General features: G+C 50.0%; 2 protein-coding genes across 4 annotated transcripts in view; one reads left to right on the forward strand and one right to left on the reverse strand.

The window, feature by feature from the left end:
- Positions 1-92: 92 nt before the first annotated feature.
- On the forward strand, positions 93-10,242 carry LTC4S (leukotriene C4 synthase). 2 transcript variants are annotated; one of them, XM_066977302.1, is made up of 5 exons: positions 93-2,977; positions 7,279-7,400; positions 8,846-8,916; positions 9,542-9,623; positions 9,780-10,242. In XM_066977302.1, exons 2-5 carry the CDS (start codon positions 7,303-7,305, stop codon positions 9,919-9,921), a joined length of 393 nt encoding a protein of 130 aa, XP_066833403.1. In that variant the 5' UTR covers positions 93-2,977; positions 7,279-7,302; the 3' UTR covers positions 9,922-10,242. The 2 variants fall into 2 exon arrangements, with proteins under 2 accessions (XP_066833403.1, XP_013031408.3); XM_013175954.3 differs by lacking the exon at positions 93-2,977 and adding an exon at positions 3,041-3,198 and having other exon boundaries at positions 7,279-7,378.
- Positions 10,243-10,370: 128 nt separating this feature from the next.
- Positions 10,371-18,408, reverse strand: part of MGAT4B (alpha-1,3-mannosyl-glycoprotein 4-beta-N-acetylglucosaminyltransferase B) — a 46,304-nt gene continuing 38,266 nt past the window's right edge. For both annotated transcript variants that reach the window (XM_066977301.1, XM_066977300.1), the window contains exons 7-15: positions 18,161-18,236; positions 17,302-17,416; positions 16,415-16,545; positions 13,774-13,881; positions 13,008-13,201; positions 12,574-12,652; positions 12,012-12,099; positions 11,628-11,740; positions 10,371-11,469 (exon numbers count right to left, since the gene is read on the reverse strand). In XM_066977301.1, coding sequence (XP_066833402.1) covers positions 11,446-11,469; positions 11,628-11,740; positions 12,012-12,099; positions 12,574-12,652; positions 13,008-13,201; positions 13,774-13,881; positions 16,415-16,545; positions 17,302-17,416; positions 18,161-18,236 — 928 coding nt within the window. In that variant the 3' untranslated portion in view covers positions 10,371-11,445. The remainder of the gene's footprint in view (positions 11,470-11,627; positions 11,741-12,011; positions 12,100-12,573; positions 12,653-13,007; positions 13,202-13,773; positions 13,882-16,414; positions 16,546-17,301; positions 17,417-18,160; positions 18,237-18,408) is intronic.

Raw genomic sequence — 18,408 nt, forward strand, 5'->3', positions numbered from 1 at the left:
GCTGAGCAGCAGGGGGTTCAGTGTCGTTTTCCTAGCAAGATGGGTCCTTTGTCCCAGGGCACAACTCTGGTCAGCCTCTTACAAAGGCTCAGATTCTTCTACTGTCTTACCAATTCTTACGGTTTTAGAAAGTCCATTTTGGCCAGTACCGGATAGAGGCCTTAAGAAGCCAGTCTGAAAATAAGGCTTTAAGCTACAACTACTGTTTCTGGCCTGTTGTCTTTTTTTTTTTTTTTTAATGCTGTTTTAGGCCTTAAGCTAGAGAATGTGACTGCGGAGGTGGTGGTTATTAGCATTGCTTCACTCTTGTTTCTAAATTTGAAAGTGGAGATGTTAACTACTCAGATGTGCAAAATCCCAAAGCTCTGAGAGTGTGCTCAGATTCCCTCAAAATAACAGGCCTTGAAGTTAGTTTCCTTGAGACTTGTGAAAAGTTGATGTTTGTTTGAAGTAGGCAGGGTGTGCGTATGCACACACAACGCAAACCAAAACCAAAACAAAGAACAACAAAAAACACCCTGAGAAATGAGACGCAAACTGCAGGCATGAGTTAATATTTCTGAACAAGGACCAAAATGCTGGCAGCGAGTTACGTGAAGATTTTGGCTTAAAGTTGGCAAGGTCACGAAGCCAATACGTGGAGCTGGTGAGGCGAAGAGGCTGTGGGAAGTAACAGCGAAATAGGTTTTTCAGACCCTACTAGGTCTGAAATAGGATTTTCAGAGCCTCTTAAGCTTGGACGTTTACATGTGATGGTTAGAAGCAAAGCAAAAATCTGTGGCTCCGTCACCATCCGGAGGAGTCTTGGCTTTCAGTGGAGGCATGTCAGGGTATCGGTGTGTTCCTGTTAGCCAGCTATTGCTTGACGAATTACTTGAACATTTCAAAGCAATTCTCTTAAAAGTGAATCATGCCACTCACAGCAAACATACGAATTCAGTTATGTAGTATTTCCTGTTTGTCAAGTGTACTTTTTAACTGATTATATCTCATCTTAAGTTTTAAACTACCATCTCGGATCTCTCTCCACAACCACAGATGTAGCAGTAGTGATAAAGAAGAGTTTGAAAAGCGTGACAAGCTTCTTGCTAAGGCTGTGTTCGTCTTACAGGTTACAGTAATTTCAAGCATCCTCCTGTGTAGGAAAAATTTTAGTCAGCTTTAAATGTTGAAGGACAATTCTCCAAGCATTGAACTTGGCGTCTCATGGTAGGGCCATTGTGTGTAAGGCTCCAGCCCAGAGCCATCAGACATTTTCACAAGGTGCTTTCTGAATTGCTTGAGTGTATTTCCTATTCTTTTACACCTTTGGGTTGTGTTTGGGGGAGGAGGAAACGTGTAACTTCAGAAGCTTATAAAGAAGCAAAAGTAAGAAGGTAAATAATAATACCAAGCTGGGCTGCTCCTGGCCTGCGGGGATCTGCTAAGTTGTAGTAACTTCTGATTCATTGTCCCATTAAAATTACTTTGCTGAATTTAATGTTGAGGAAATCAAATTTCCCAAACTGTCATCCTGTTGAAGCGCATGTATGTGTTTTTCCAAAGATTTTACAGAGTCAGCGGCAGCTTGGGATCAACCTCTGCTCAGAAACCAATCTTTTTTATTATTGATTTGTTTTTCTTAAGGCTAGCGTCAATCCATAATGGAAGTGTTTTCTAAAACCCGAACTGTTTGTTGAAATGATGTAAGTGGAAGTAGGCTTCTATTGACATTTCCCCTCTGGCTTCTGTATTAGACACCCTGTATGAAATCAAGGATCACCAACAGATCCTGCTAAATAGAAATATGAAAATTAACCTTCAGTCTGGGTCTGCTGGCAGCCTGCGGGGTCAAAAGTCTTACTGTGTTTTGCGGAGATAGTGGTTTTGCTGTATTTTACATGTTTTGCCAGAAGAGTACCAACTGTATATTCGAATAAGCTGACTTGGAAGTTTTCAACTTGATAAGCTGTCACGGTGGGGTTTTGAGATGAAGATCCGAAGCAGAAGTAAGAACTTGCAGCATCCTGCTTGGGGGAAGCGGCAGGTCTGATCATTTCTTGTTGGTGCTGTGCATGAATTCTGTGCTGAGACTGTGTGTCAGCGTGTGTCTGTGCAGAGAGAACAGCTCAGCCCTTTCCTGCAGCCTCTCTCTCAAAAGAAGTTAAAAATTAAAGAAAAACCTTAGCTGATAATGAATGAATCCCCCCCCTTTTTTTTTCCTTTTTTGTATTTAAAGTGGTATTTAAAATTTAAAGCTGGTATTTAAAATCAGAGTAACCTTTTATCTATATTCTGTGTTTTAGAGCACATTTATAACTTTTTGAGCCAATGTGTATTTTGCCATTGTCACCCAGGAAGAGATTATTTAAGGCTATAAAATACGGCCGTTCTTCAAACTTCACATTTCACATTTATAATTCTGATGTCGCTGTAATATTTCTGAGCTATGCATTTCTATATCCTATGCAGCCACCCTTTTTGAACTCAGAACTTCTATTTTGTATTTTAGCCAGAAAAGTATTAGTACTGCAGAATTTTAAAAACACCAGAAAATTACAAAAAAAGGTAACAGAAAAGGACTGTACTGTGTAAACTTACATTAATATTTAATAAGCTAAGCATCTGAATGCTCATCTGCATGTAGAATCCAGTAATAATGAAGTTATTCCAGCTAAAGTCTAGAAAATCTTTCATGTGGTCAACTCTAGTACTTGGAATAGGAGCAGCAGGCCAAGTCATTAATCTGTAAACCCTTGTTAATATTCTTACACCCTTGCACGTAATTTAGCTGCTTTAGAACTGATTAAAGCTAGCAATAAAAGGCCTGGCAATTTTCCCATAACCTTTCAATTGCAGGTAATAGATAAAGCAACCCGGGTACGAAACCGGTAATTGCAAGAATTTCAGTTTGAGCGCAACAAAGCTTGTGCTGCTCCATGGCTCAGCGAAAGGCGCTCGGCTCTCGCAGAAAGTGTCGGACGGGTGCTTTGGGAAGGTTTGTGGCCAGGGGAGAGTTAACGGGCTGTGGAGGAAACGTGTCGCTGCAGGGCAAGAAGCTGGCTCTGCTGTAGAGCGTGCACTAGCGGGAGGGTGGGAGAGGGAAGCAGCGAGCAGCCGTGCTCCTCGTGCTCCATCCCTGCTCTGCTCCAGAGAGCACCATGAGAAATGAGATAGACCTGCTGGCTGCTGTCACGGTGCTGGGAGTCCTGGAGCAAGGTAAATGTCCTCTGGATCGGTTCGGTATCAGCTGGTTGTGCTAAACCGTGTGGAACTTGGTTGTATTTGGCTCGCAGTCTGTGTGGGATGGAAGGTGCTGCTGTCCGGCAGGGGAAAACGATGCGAATCGCTTGGCTGTTCAAGGTGGAAGCGTTACGCGTGAGCAAGTTCGTTATTTATTAGGGACCAAAATGATGTGTGAACCTCGCAGCCGGCATTCTGGAAGGAAACGAAACTTAAGTTTTACTTTTAAACATGGAACAATTGGAACAACTGAATGTTTGAACTATTTCGTGATGGAATTTTAGCAGGTAACTTGCTGTTTGGATTGGTTGGAGGTAGGAGCCCAAACTAAAGGTGGGCTGGCTCACTGTTGAAGAGGTCAGCGTACGAGCCCGTAGCAGATATGTGTGGAAAGAGCATCCTGTGCACGCGGGCTCCTTCCCTCTGAGCAATACTGTTAGGCGTCCAGGTCATACCCTGAGCAGACGACAAGATGAGCTGATGCCACACACTAATTCGGAAACTAATGCGAGCCCTTTCGGTTAGAAATAGCTGCAAACATCCTCAAAGAAACTCAGAGTGTATTTTCTTAGTTGAAGTGGACGCGTCCATTTCAGCCCGCTCAGAAAGAAGCAGCCGGGGCTGCTCCTGTCTCAGCGGCGCCGCTGGGCTCTGTCCGTGCCGTGCCTTTAGCTGGGGGCAAAGGCAGCCCTAGGGCTGCAGGAGAGCGCTGCAGAGGGATGCCCACCCTGCCCTGGGGACGGTGCCCCCCTTCTGTTCCTTTCTACGTGTAGAGGTGGTTGTTTTTATGCCGTTGCTTTTGTTACTGATTTCATTCACCTTAGAGCTGTTGCACCTCTTTGCTCACAGAGGGTTGGATGTGATTCTCCGAGCAGCCTGATCTAGCTGTCGGGCGATACATCTCTTAGGATAAGCACTATCTGAAACATGAATATGCTGCTTGAAGAAAGGAGTTCATGATTTCTGAATTATCAGTAATTTTCGTCAAAAACAAAACAAAACTCGGTAGCTGACCCCTAAATAGCAGCTTCCTCTCAAATACATTTGTTTTACGAGAACTTTAAGAAAGGTTGCAGCCCTCGGCATTTCACACTTCCACACCATGCAAACCACAGATTGGTGTAAAGTCAGCAGACAAAGAGCAAGCAGGGCACCTTCCACCTCCATTAGGCCGGACAAAGTAGCCTGACTTATGGTCTCTGCTTGGGAAGCCAGGGAGCAATCACAAACTACTTAGAGGGTTTCTTTCCTTCCTCTCCACGGTAAGAAATGTGAGTGCTAACATCACCTCGATGCAGAGCTGTGTGGTAGCTTCCCCTGCTTCTTCTGCAAGGATATTCTGTATGTGAATTACAGATCTGAGATCGATTTTGAGAAGGCAGGGAAGTGGAACAGTGACACGCACGTTACATACAAATGTTCTTCTGTCACAGGTTACGTAGGAGACTAAATTTAATAGCCGAGCTTAGTAAAGGACTGGTCGATTTGTTGTTTTTCCTCCCTCATTTTTTTTTCTGAGAGCACACTGTTTCCACATTCTTTTAATTAATTTTCCCCTTTTTAATTTAGTTAGGATCAATTTAGCAAAGCTCTGAGCACAGCGCTCCATCAGTGTGTGCTCCGGCCCTGGGCTGAGCGCTGTGCCTGGGATCAGAACACAGCTGCCAGACTTGGTTCTTTTTTTCCCTTTTTAGTATGGCTTCAAAGGAAATAAAGCTTATGCAATGTCACCGTCTGTCAGTCCCCGTAGAGCTTGTTTGCCAGGATCATTCAAATGTGATAGAGATATCAGCCATAATAAGGTTAGACAAGTTTGTGGACATAATCAAATAGAGAATAGAGCTCCTGTTGATGTTCCTCAGTGCGAATAACGTGAAGGGAGAGCTCAAGCCCCTGTGAGCCACTTGGGAATCCACACAGGAGTTTAATTTGAAGACGTGAGCCATGGAAAGCCTGTCTGAAGGGTTCTGCGGAGCAGATTGATCACTCTTCCCTATTAGTCCCTTCTGAGAGGTTTTGTGCGATGTGGTTTTTCAGCACCTCATTCTGAGAATTGCTACTTTTGGAGGGTGAATCTTCATCCTGGCACTCCACCATACACCAGGTTTGGAAGGCAGCCAGCCATGCTCCAGTAAAACTCTCGCTCCTCTTGGGTGTTCTGTGTGTTATCCATCTCTAAGCATAAGGGATCTTGCAGGAATTGCTTGTCTGCAGGGGCAAATATTCAAACAAGACGTTAAGCATAGAATTGATGGAGAGTTTGGGCTTGAAATAGCTCCTAAAATGCTCAAGGGTCTGAAGAATGCTCTGTAAAGAAGAGCACAGGTGACACAAAGCAGGATGAAGATCATTGCCCAGCACAGCCAGGCTTACGCCCCGCGGCAGAGCTGCACGCGGTGCAGTACCTTTACCTTGCCGCATTTCCTGGGAGGTGTCTGGGATCAGACCTGAAAGCATGAAATAGCCGTGTGGGAGAGGTGCGCTTGTCTGAGGAGAAGAGGTAACGAGACGGATCACGCTTCCATAATCGTTTATCAGCGCTCTGCCAGCCACCGCTGACTTGCAGGCTGCTGCAGCCCTATCTGTCTGGTCCGCAGGGCGGATATGGTGTTGCAGGTCCCGTATCTCAGAGGCGGGATGATATCCTCACCCACAGCCTCTATCAAGATGCTGCAGACAAATCGGGGAGTGGGGAAGTGTCTTTGTTTCTTCTGCCTTTCTCTCCAGCACCTCGTGTTTAGGGCTGTGCCATCGCATACTGCGCAGAAGACACTAGAACGTGCATATACTGAAATGGATAATATGTTGTTTAATACTCAGGCCTCATAGCATCAGGTTATTTACATTTCTCATTCCCTTTTCCTCTACACATGTTCCAATGCTTTTCTGCGGGTGTGCATGGATCTCTCATCCTTAATCTTGCAACATCTGTCTCTACTTTCCTCTCGCTATCCTGCTGCTCTGCTTTTATCCTCTTTCTTAGAATAAGACAGTCTACAGCACAGTCCTTGCAGACTCCTTGTCTTTGCAGTGCCCTGTAAGCGTATGCTACATCAGGACCTTGCTAATCCAAGTGACTTGCTTAGCAGCATGCTGCCGCAGCCACCAAAGTAATTGTTTTTATAATTTAATTTTCTCCTATATGAAAATCTTCAATTTCCATAAAAGCAAAATGTAGTAGTGCACCTAAAAAAAAAAAAAAACAAAAAACAAAAAAAAAAAACCACCTTGAAACTTTACAAGCCCCTGTGAGAATAACATCCATCAAATAGTGTAACGGTCCAAATCTTCATATTCACAACTTTTCATCGTTGTGAAGTGACTTTTGACATCCCTGACAAATGCACAAAGGAGCTATGTAGCAGACACCACGGTGGTACCTCAGCCCACGTTTGGTGCAGGCTCATGGTGGTAGCTGGCAGCGCTTAAACTCCTTAAACTGCCTCCTGTCTTGGGGCTACCCTGCAGGAATGAAGTGGAAGAAATAATTGCCCCCTTGCCCATTGCCTTATAATGCCATGATTACGAGCATCTCTAGTTGACCTAATGATATCTCAGTGCTTCCTGGCGTGGGTGCTGCTCCGTGCTGGGGTGCCATCCTTGTACAAAAGCTTTGTGCTCCCTGGGTACGGTGGGAAGTGTTCCCGTCAGACTGGCTGAGGGTGTGCTAATGTCCTAAATACAGAGTGCGCGATTAAATCATAAGAATAATAAGAATAGTTCTGTGATGGGGTTGGGGCTCTGTGAGGTTTCGATGTGCCGGCCTTCCTGTGGGGCCAGGCTGGGTGTGATGCTATGCAAAGTGCCAGGCAGCGCGTCAGCTCTGTGCCGCACGCGCTTTGTGTGGCTAACCAAATCTGGATTTACATCCAGTTCAAGCAGGAAGTACATGGCACTCTCATTTCCAGTCAGGTGTGACAGCCCCGGACTGTGAACCTGGTGGTACTGGCCATTTTCCTCTAACCACTTGCGTGATTCCAAACCAGATAAAGCTTGGCTAAACAAAACACTGCCAAACTGTTACCTTTTGTGTGTTGTTCTTTTTTTTTTTTTTAGCCTATTTTACACTGCAAGTAATCTATGCTCGGCGGAAGTACAAGATCTCTCCTCCAGAGACAACAGGTCACCCTGAATTCGAGCGGATCTTCAGGGCTCAGTAAGATTTCGACTTGTTCATGGTGACTGCATCTAGATATGACTTGAGTCAAATGTGACTACCAGGAAAGACCAAAGTCACTTTTTCACTTATTTGTGCTGATACTAAACTTTCTTTCGTGCTTTGCATGCAGATGTAGAAGTATGACAGCCAAAGCAGAGAGCAAGCGCCTTGCTTGGGCTGGGTTTTGTTTTCAGCACTTTGGCTGGAGTGTTTCTGTCCATGATAAGCCTCATTCTGCTATCATGAGAGGCAGTCAAATTAAAAATTAATGGCTGTATGGAAGAGGTGTTGAGCATCAATGCGTTAGAATCATTAAATTTAGTATTAATGTTGGCTCCAAAATGAGAATAGCTGAAGCTGTATTAATAACCTGATGTTCGCTTGCATGTTTTTGCTGTTGAATTGAAGCAAAGGGTCCTGCTGGCAGAACCAGCTATGGGGACTTTTTTTTTCTTTTTTATTATTTCCTTTCTTTTTTTTTTTTTAAAGTCCTTGTGCTGTGAAAGTCAGCACTTGTGGGCCCATGCTGAGGGCTGTTTCTTTTTCCTCTGTTTCTATGGAGTGAGAAATGCTGGGGCTAAACTGGAAACGTTTACAGATCCCTTCGGCTTCCAGCAAGCACCAGCTTCCATCTTTCATCTCAGTCGTGCTGTTTCGTAAGCAGCTGAAAGGAATTGGCTGGAGTGGCTTTCAACGGTAGTTTGAGCACGGCGGTAAACTCTGAACAAAGCTGATGCATTTCCCTGCCAGCAGGCAGGAAACATTCGTGGAGTGGCAAAAACACTCGCTTGGGCCTTTTGTGATGCACTGAAAGGCCAACCTGTGCGGGAGGCATCAGCCTCTTCTAGCTGGGTAGCCGCTGGTGCGGCTTTTAAAGGAACGCTGAGGAGCTCCATTACGGTCTGTGGTGGCGGCGACCTCAGAACTGGGGCTGGAGAAGGTAGCTCTTCCTAGTGATTTTTTTTTTTTTTCCTCCATTCTTTTCCCTGTGGAAAAGGATGCAAATGGGTAATTTGTTTTTTATATCTTCCAAAAAAAAAAAAAAGTGTGTGTGTGGGAGGTATTGATTTATTACTTATGGAAACCTGGCAGCCTCCTCTCGCTCAGGCTCTAACTGCATTTGCAGTGTAGGTTTCTTCAGACTTTCCAGCTCCCAATCTGGCGCCATTCCCTGAGATTCAGTGACTTCTTGGCCAAATTTGAGATTAGATTGCTTAGGGCATTGTAAAATGTAGAAAAAAAAATCAAGAAGCAAAAAGGCATCGTCTCTCACAGCGCAGCTCCCAGCACCTACAATCCTCCCCCAGGAGAGGCAGCGAGTGCCTGCGTGGCCCCAGCTGCTGCCCTTCTCCTGGAACAGTGCCATGGTGCCAGGGGCCTCTCCCTCAGCCTGCTCTGGTGTGTACGTGAAGCTCGCCTTTGTCTCTGATATGTGCAGGGTTAACTCTCCTCCACTTCTCACAGGGTGAATTGCTCCGAGTACTTCCCGATCTTCATCTCACTCCTCTGGGTTGCTGGGATCTTCTTCCATCAAGGTAAGGGGACATAAAACAACCAACCAAACAAAAAAGAATGTGCAGATGGACAAATCCCAATATAAAGCCTATGGTGACTCAGAGATGTCCTCTCTGTACCGAGAGGCTGTTGCTCAGGGAAAGCAAAGCTCCCCCTTGCCCCGAAGGGATTCAATGGGGTGGACTGAGGAGTGCTCTGACTCCAGCGCACTATTTGGTGGAGATGTTCCTGTGGTGGCGGCAGCAGCCCCTGCTCCTCTGCTAGGGCCCAGCCAAGCCCTGTGGTGTTTTCCTTGGAAAAGTCAGGCCAGGGCCGGGAGCAGCGCGCTGCTCGGCTTCAGCGGCTGCAGCGTCCCGCTGAGTTGCCCTGTCAGTAAGGAACCAAAACCCAGCCTCCCACTGACGTGGGGTGGGTGCAGGGGATTCAGCTGCAGCAAAAGTACGAGGATGGATTGAGGTGAGTGCTGGAAACCCAAGTCCAGAGGCAAGTTCCAGGAGAAAGCACTTGGGCTGTTGTGGGGATGGAGGAGCTCACCCCTCACAGAAAGTGAAGGAAGAAAGCCCATTTGAACTCCTGGTGCCTGAGTCCCATCCCACTGTGTTTCATGAACATTTTGGGGCAGCTCCATCCCTGGTGTCCCTGCAGGGGTGGCGGCGGCCTGTGGGATGCTGTACCTCTACACACGCTTCCGCTACTTCCAAGGCTACGCGCTGGCCGCACAGGGACGGTGAGTACCCAGCCGGGGCTGCAAGCACCCAAACCCAACCCCGTGCATTCCCCATACCACCACCACCCCCTGTGTGGGCTGCTCAGCCCCTCAGGTGCTGCCCTGTGGTGCCCAAACCCATCCTGCTGGGCCTAACGGGGACATTTCCTCACACAGGTTGGGGCCACTGTATGCCAGTGCCTGGCTGCTGTGGCTGCTGGTGGGCCTGGCGGTGGCTGGGCTCCTGGCACACTTCCTGCTGCTCCCGTCCTCCCCGTGGGCGCTGGCATGGCCTCTCCGGCTGCTCAACGCCTGGTGAGCGAGGCCTCAGCTCCCCCAGGCCCCTCAACCTGCTCTGCACCTTGAAACGTCTTCGATTCATGAACCGGCCTGCACACTGTCATCGTTCCTCACCACTGCTGCGATCATCCCTGTCGGAGTGTGTCACGCCACAGAGATACAAAGAATAAATGCCTTTTCTCTACAGAAATCATTTGTGATTGTCAAACTTGCTTGAGGGGGGACTGGGTGTGAGAACATCAGAGGCTTATGGGCATGGGGTTGCATGGGAAAAGCTACTGTGAATAAAACTAATTTGAAAGTGTGTGTAAACTTGTCTAAAACCTCACCACAACTGAGGGGAAAAAAGCCTTACTTTAATCTAAAGGGCTTGCCCCTGACTTGAATGATCTTGCCTTGCCAGGCACTGGTCCTGGACAGGACACGGGCCCAGCGCCTCCCCCTGCAAGTCACTCTCACCACTGCACCAAAGGTTTAAATTTTGCTTTTATTACAGTGCACATTATTTTATATATTTATATAGAGAGATGTACTTGAAAAATCAAATGTATCCAATAATAAAAAATACAGCACATTAAAGTAGTATAATGCATTCCAGTGTATAGCTGAAGAGACATTGGGATTTACACTAATCCCTACTATTTTTGAACTGGGCTACTTCTGCTTTTTTTTTCTCAAAAATTCACACCAATCAATAACTGAAATAGTTATTTAAAAATCTGTTTTCTGCACTCACTCTCAAGGCATGAAGACACTGGAGACTTCACCATGAGTTAAGGGGCTGTGTTCAACGCTGGCAGGCACAGTGTGGCGTATATATTTTTTTTCCCTGCCATACTCATAGTTCCAACCCCCTTTCAGATTCGTTCCTCCACCACAGGAGGGTCAGCCCTCACCCTCATGTAATCCTCAGCTGTGGCCAGGACCAGTGCCTGTGCCAAGGCGATGCAGATGTCAGTCCCTGGCTGTTTCTATCCTGGTGATCCTGCACCCTGTGCATCAGCCTGCAAAGCAGGGGCAGGACTAAACTGTTCCAGGCTCCCTTACTCCCCAGATACAGCCACCAGCAGCCCCCTTCCTGGGCTGAAGGTGTGTTTAGTCTCCATGCCTGCTAAAGCTCATCCTGACACCAAACGGCCCCGCGTGTTGGTGGGATTGCAGCACCGCACACATCGGTGATGCACCCACAGGAGGAGCGGTGAGCACCTGGGGCTTGCCCAGGAGAGCAGAGCCAACCCTTCGCAGCAGAGCTTGGTTTTTGCTTTTGCTCTTCTTCCAGAGGAAGGTCTGTCCTGGCCCTGCAGCACCATGCACTGGTGCTGGCTTCGAAGCCGGGGTGTCGAGGGCCATCCAGCACCCACATGTCAGAGTGCGGCTCCTCCCGGCAGCCAGGCGCGCGTCTCGCTGGCATCGCGGTCCCCATGTCTCGGCAGGAGCAGGCGGCGAGGCGCTGCACACCCACGGCCGACTCGGGGAGGAGGGAGAGGGAAGGGAGGGAGAAGGACCCAGGCTCTACATGTGTCCATCCTTCGTCATGCCCACTTCACTCTGCTTTTTTGATAAAAATCTGCAAGGAGAGGAGGGAAGGACTTAATCATGCTTGTGCAACTGCAGTACAGTACCCACATGAGGTAGTGCACATCAGATGCTGGAGAACGTGGGGGGTGGGGGTGGATGCACTGAGGGCTCCCCAGACTGAACGCTCAGGCAGGAGCAGCCCCGTACCTCGCTCAAGATGATCCACACCGGGGAGTCAGTCTGGATGGACAGCCGGATCGCTTCCAGTGGCCCGAAGGACGGGTCCACTTCACCTTCCGCAACGCCCTTGGAGAAGGAGCCTGGTGGAAGAGCATAGGGGTGAGGCGAGGCTGGTGGACCCGAATGCCAAGGGGACCACAGCTGGACACTATGGCCCCTCTGTGCCCAGCACAGGGCCCAGATGTGAGGGAGAGGCTGAAACCAAGTGTGGCTGTCAATAAAGTGCAGTTGAGATAATTTCACAGAAATTATGCTCAATGCTGTTATCTGTTTTCTAAACAAATAATGGCCTTAAATCATTTGAAGACGAGCACAGGGGATGCACGTTCTCCACCCCACCACCTGCTGTACCTATCTGGATGTAGCCATCTGACGTCCTGCGATATTTGACGGCTGCACCTCTTCCCTCCTGCAAGGTTTCCTTGTCCGACTGCAGGCTCTGCGGGATGGAGAGGAGCGCTCTGCTCAGGGCTGGAGGGAAGAGACACCCCAAAGCCCCAAGCAACAGCAGCAACCCCAGGGACTGTCCCTGCAGCACCCTCAGACATTTTGAGGAGGCCACAGCATCCTGTGGCACCTCAGCCCCTCACCTGGCACCATGCAACCCACTCCCCAAAGCAAGATGATGTTTGCTGCTGCTTCAGCTGCACCATCCTGACCCCTGTTCTTTCTTCTGCAGCCATCCCATCCATGTGGGCACCCCCCTGCAGGCATGGACAGCTCGTCTGGAGGCAACCCAATCCCAGCTCCCGAGGTGGCATCGCACCGGGGTGACTCCCATCAGGACACCAGCACCTTCCAAAGGCACTCAAGTCTTGGGAAGGTTTTCCTGACAGCTTCCGGCAGTTTCCTTCTCTCAAACCTCTTTTCCTTCCCACTCCACCCCTGCCTCAGTTCTCAATAAAACACTTACATCAAACGGCAAAACCTCCACAGTCGTATTGAAGAGTTTGTCTTCTGGGTGCTCGATGTTCCCACTGCGGAAGAAGAACCTGTGACAGAAACAAAAGTAATGGAAGACCACACTGAGCATGGGGACATGACATCTTTCACCCTGGGCGAGCCATCAAACATCCCAACCGAACAGGCACCTTCCCAAAAAGCCCGTGGGCACCTGCTTGGGACGGAGAGCTTCTGTGCCAGACTAGCAAATTGTGGATTGCTCCGAAGCGCACGAAAGCAAAGAGGTCTGGCAGCCATGGACCCACCAGGAAGGGTGGAGTTGCCTCCCCCTGGCAGAGCACCGTGCCCTCCTCCCAGGGAGCCGACCCATACCAGGGATGGACGAGAAATTTGGAAGAACACAAGGGAAGTATCTCCATGCTCCGTGCCCCCCCAGACACTGGCCTTTCGATGCGGAGTGGTTTGAAGAATCTGAATCGGATGAAGTCTCCGGCGGTGGGCGTGAAGGCCCAGAAGAAGTCCTCCTGCAGGTAAGCCTTCTCCAAGGTGAAGTGCTGGTAGGTTTTCAGGCTGGTGCTCACCTCTGCAGGAGGGTTGACGTGCTCTTTCCGCAGGGCTTGCTTGCCAAAGTCTTTGTCCTTGATGGACACAAAGCAAAAGGGCAGAAATGGGTCATACGCTGCTCTCAGCCACGAGGAACTACTCACACATGCTCATGCTCTGCCTGCAGCACGATCCTCGGCCCAGCGCTACCTGTCCCCCAACGCAGTCCCTGCTTCTTGGCCGGGAGCTCACACACAACTCTAAAACTTCACAGAAGCCTACATCCCAACAGCTCTCTGCCAAGTGAGGGACAGGAAAAGAGAGGGCAGCTTATTAAGGGCCTTAAAACATTATTTGTTTGCAGCAGCTGAGGTGATATCTCTATTGATGGTATCAGAGAAGCAGGCGGGGAGCAGGAGCAGAGGAGCTGGTGCCTCCTCACCCCGAAGGGCAGGAGCACACCACGGCTTAAAAGCTCACTGTGCCTGAGAAGTAGGAGCTAGATGAGCTCCCTGTGATTCAGAATAAAACACAATTACTGCACAGAAAGCCAGACACCACGGTGCTGTCCCTGATGTCCTCAGGCAGCCCCGGTGCCTGCAGGCCAGGCCCAGCAGAAAGGCTGCAGGCGGGTTGGAAAGGCGCCGCCGCCGCATCTGGTACCCACCTTCAGCTTCTGGATCTTCCCAGCCAGGGAGGAGTGGGTTCCCACGTGCTGGAAGAGCGAGGGCTTGAAGCGGATCCTCAGGTTTGCCTTCTGCCTGTCGCAGTGTTTCTGAAACGGGAAAAATCCCCCAGTGGCCTCGTGTCAACCTCCCCATGCTCCAGCACCGCTAGAGAAAGGGATAGGCACACGACCAAACCCCAGGGAAAAGGGGCGTGATGACCGACCCCACCCTCCCTCTGCATATCTCCCTGTGTTTTGGCTTTAATTTGGCCCCAGGGTTTTTAATTGCTCTCTGGAAGAGCCTGTCCTTGGCTCTCAGCTGGTCATCACTGGGGTTCACAGGTCCAAGTGCCAAATATCTCCTCGCCAAGCACATCTTGGCAAGCAACGAGCAAATCTCTGGGCGCTGCGAGGTAGGGACAGCCAGAGAATTTAGTTTCTTTTGTCCTTGGCTTATCTAGAAAGCCTTTTCCCTGTGACTCAGAGCTTGGGATCTCTGAAGTGACAGTAAGTACGGGATACTTAGAGCCTAAGCTGGGGTATTTAGAGCCTAACAGGCAGCAGCTGCAGTCTCTCTCCTCAGCTGGGCAGTTTTCAGCTGGTTGGCAGGTTTTGCTGGGCACTGAAACCCCTTGGCTGTTTCACAGCCATCCCACCATGCAAACGAACCCGGACAGGCAGCTCTGCTGCGGCCAGCAGTTCTCTGCGGGGTACAGGGAGAGCGGTGATGGAGAAGGAATAAAGAACAGAGGGGAAAAGCCCTGAGAGTGTGGAGCAGAGCCACGGCGAGGGAACGGCAGCAGGGAGCCTGAGGTTTCTATGGAGGTGATTTTTTTCCCCCCTTCCCCGTCTGACTTGCCTGGCACTGCTGGGTATAGTGGGGAGGGGGTGACACTGGGCAACACCCTGGAGCCAGGAAGACCCGAACACAACCCTGCAAGCTGCCAGCAGATAATCCCCTAATCAGCTCACGTTACTTTAGAAAATTAAACCCAGCCCTGCTCACAGGAGAGACCCTGCTCATTGCCAGTGACAACAAAAGTCACCCCACAGAGCAACCATCAGGGCTCATCCCTGGGTGGGCAGAGAAGGGGGAAGGGGACAGGAGGGGGCTACAGCGTCCCCTGGTCTCTCCTCCTCCCTTTTACTACTTCTGTTAAAGAAGCATTTGCTGACAGCAACTTCGTCCCCAGTGGAGGTGGGAGGGGGAACGGCTCAGCTGGTGGTAACAAGGTCATCCTTTCACACGGCTCTGCCCCAGGTAAATCTAAAATTAGGGAAAAAAGAAAGAGCAGGCTACATCCAGAGCAGACAAAGCACTTAGGGAAAGCTCAGGTCAAACGAACTTTCAATCAAAAAGACAAATCCTCACCGCTACTGACTTGGTTCTGCACAACAGGACTTAGGAGTGAAAGTCGTGTTTGAAAGGGCGCGGTGCAGAGTTAATCATGCAAACAGTGGGGAAAAGGAGCCAGAAATCCACACGGAAAGTAGGTTAATTTTAAAAAAGGCAACACATTTAAGAGGCTTGCAGGTTCCCCTGGGAAAACCTCACGAGGACTTTGCCAGGCTGGAGCTGGGCAGACCTGGCTGCACGGCAGGACCTGCATTTAACCAGTGCTCGGGCTGGGGGCTTTAAGGGGGGGCGCAGAGGGAGCAGCACCTTTTCCAGCTCCATCCCAGCATCCTGCAGCCCCGACCCTGCCTGTGGCTCTGGGGCCACCGGGGGCCATCAGAGAGGGGTCAGGTATTGCTCTGCCAGACCTGAGCGCACAGCCCTGAACCCTGAGGGTGCCCTGCCACCCTCCTGCATAAATGCAGTATTGTCCCAAGAGCCACCGCTTGCCCTGGTGTGTGCCAGCAGCTCCCTTGTGGCCAGCAGGTCCCTCCCACGCTGCTGGCTCCAAGCAGTAAAGCTATTCTGGGCCGCTGCAACTCAGCTGCTCGCTATCTGTTGGGGAGATCACAACCAGCACGAGTGAATACAGTATGCTCAGGGAGCAGACAGGAGGGAGCTGGTGGTGAGCTCATCTCACTTGTGCTTGCTTTCACTCCTCCTCTGCCCTTCCCACTCGGTTTCATCCCCTGCTGCTGCTGCTCTGGCTTCAAACACCCCCGGGCGCAGGGGTTTCTCTTGCTGCCGTCCGCGAGGCGTCACGCAGACCCTGCTCGGCCAGCAGCGCAGCACGGAGCAGGTCCCGTTTCACTGCTCCGCACCCCAGCAGGAGCCCAAGCGAGATGCCTGCGTGCACCGCGCCTCCAGGAAGCAGGGCGGGTGGCTGCGGGTCAGCTGAGGGCAGCCCGCGCGTGCTCCTGGCAGGTATGGTATGTGAGCGCCGAGCCAAGGGTTATTCTGGGGTACAGCGCGCCGGGACGGCTGCTCTGCTGCAGGACCGCTGGAGCAGCCTGTTGGTGCTCAGACGTAGAAATAACGCCTTTTCTGACAGCTGCAGACCACACAGGGCCGAACTTCCTGGGCCTACACAATCCGCAAGGATGCCCACAGGAGCAATAAGTCATTGCTTGGTGCAAAGTCAGCTAGCTCCTGAGCTCGCAGAAATGACCTCTGGAGGGACAGACCAAGGGTATGCTTGCCCACGCACAAAAGGAGCTTTCTCTTTAATGGAGGCTATTTACGTACCGCGTCCTTCTCAGGGTTGCAGACTTTCACCCAAAGGATGTGATCCAGCAGCCAGTCGATGGGTTTGTCCTTATAGAACATCAGTATGAACTCCACGATCAAGCTCAGATCCAGAGACTTGAACATTTTTCCTACAGCACAGAAAAGGGAGAAGAGAGAGCAGCTGTTGCAGGAGACAGTCAAGAATGAGAGCTGGGAAGAAAAAACTTGGGAAACTGGGCTGTGGAGGTCAGATGTGTCTGTCCCTCTACGTAAACGAAATAACATGCAGCTCTGTTTTATGTACCAGTACTGCTGGCATTGCTAATACAGCTCTGGATTTAATATTCATGGCAGAACTAGAAAGCATGAGTGTCTCATAGGTCACAGCAGTACCAAAAGGTCTAAAACTCTTCCATTCAGCAGAGAGAAATGAGGTTGAAAAACATTCAGCCAGCTGTAGGACAGACCATTTCCTGCCCCGAAAACTGGAAGTTTTAAGCCAGTCAAACCAGTATCCAGAATAACAGATCAAGCTGCTACTGCAACCATGTACTGCTGTTCCCAAAATAGTTCAGTGCTGATGTAAACTTCCTTTTGTACACTGTTAGGCAACACTAGATCCCATCCAACCTAAAAGCTACTGCTCACGTCGAAGCTGTCAGGCTGTCTGGTGGGCCACCGACCAGGTTTATTTTTGTTAAAAGTGAGCATCAGCAGCATCAGCTGTGACTTGGAGGAGCCCTTTTTGCTGTGCAAAAATAAGTGTTGTTGCAAAAATAAGGGGGAACTGAGTCCGAGTACGTGACCATCTCATGGGGACGACGTGTTGGAGCAAGGGCTTAACTGCTTACAGGACCCAGCAGGTGTTTGTGCCTGCAGGGATGGGGGCGCAGGGGAGACGTTACCGATAAACCCCAGCTGAGAGAACTCCAGGATCATCCACTCCTCGGAGGGCTGCTGCAAGGCAAAGTTCTTCATCGTGCTGAGATAGTTTGGTTTGGCCACGATATCGTCCTCCAGCTGCAAGAGGAACAAGAGGAAGGGACACTCAGTGCCAATGACACGTCCAGGCTCCAGTAAAAGCCCCTCCGCAGAGCAATCGTGCTGTAGAGCGGAGGAAAGCTTTGGCAGACCTAGTTTATTTTGGAAGGCTCTCCAAGCAGATCCTCACCCAGTGTAACAGGTAAACAAAACAAGGACTCCTGCCCTCCCTAGGGAAGAGATCTCCAAGGGTAAAGCATCTTAGAAAACTATCTGGCCATCACAAAACTCAGCAGCCACGTCTGCCAAGCCATGCTTCACACCCAGCAGTGTCTGGCAGCACCTATTCCTATCAGCTGGAGGGATGGATGGTAGGAATGAATGCTGGAAGAGGTTCAGGTTAGAAGATGTTCCTCCACAAACCGTGACACCGTGCGTGAGCAGGCCCCAGGAGGACTCAGCCCTCCACAGCCACACACTGGCCAGGGCCTCGCTCCCATAGGAAAGTGAGCAGTCTCTGGGGCTGGCATGCTCAGCCCAGCCACACAGGAATGGGTGAATCACCATGAAGTATGAGAAAAATGGAAGATTAACTTTTAAAAATAAAAAGTGTGTGATTCAACGTAAAATGTGCATGAGGATGTAGGGCCTGACACAAAGGCCAGCTTTGCTAAGATCTGCTCTGCCCCATCACACAACCGGACATGCGCTTCTTCAGCTGGGTGCAAGCTGCAGTGTGCACATGTACACCCACCTCCTCTCTGCCCCCGGCACCAAACCTACCTGCACGTAATATATGCCTTTGGACTGGGCGTACATCATTAAAAAGCAGTAGTCGAGGTTCTGCTTGGTCCTCCACCTGCAACAGACAAAGGCAAAGGGAAGCTGACGGAGGCCTGGTGGCCGCTGGGAGGAGCGGGTGGCATGCAGTCACTCCTTTTGGACTCTAAATGATCTGCTTCGAGCTGCTGCACAACTCAAGGACTTCCAAGAGGAGCACGCTCCGGGCTAAGGCCACCCCCTCACTTGGT

The sequence above is a fragment of the Anser cygnoides genome, chromosome 14 (genome assembly GCF_040182565.1).
Source record: "Anser cygnoides isolate HZ-2024a breed goose chromosome 14, Taihu_goose_T2T_genome, whole genome shotgun sequence".
NCBI lineage: Eukaryota > Metazoa > Chordata > Aves > Anseriformes > Anatidae > Anser > Anser cygnoides.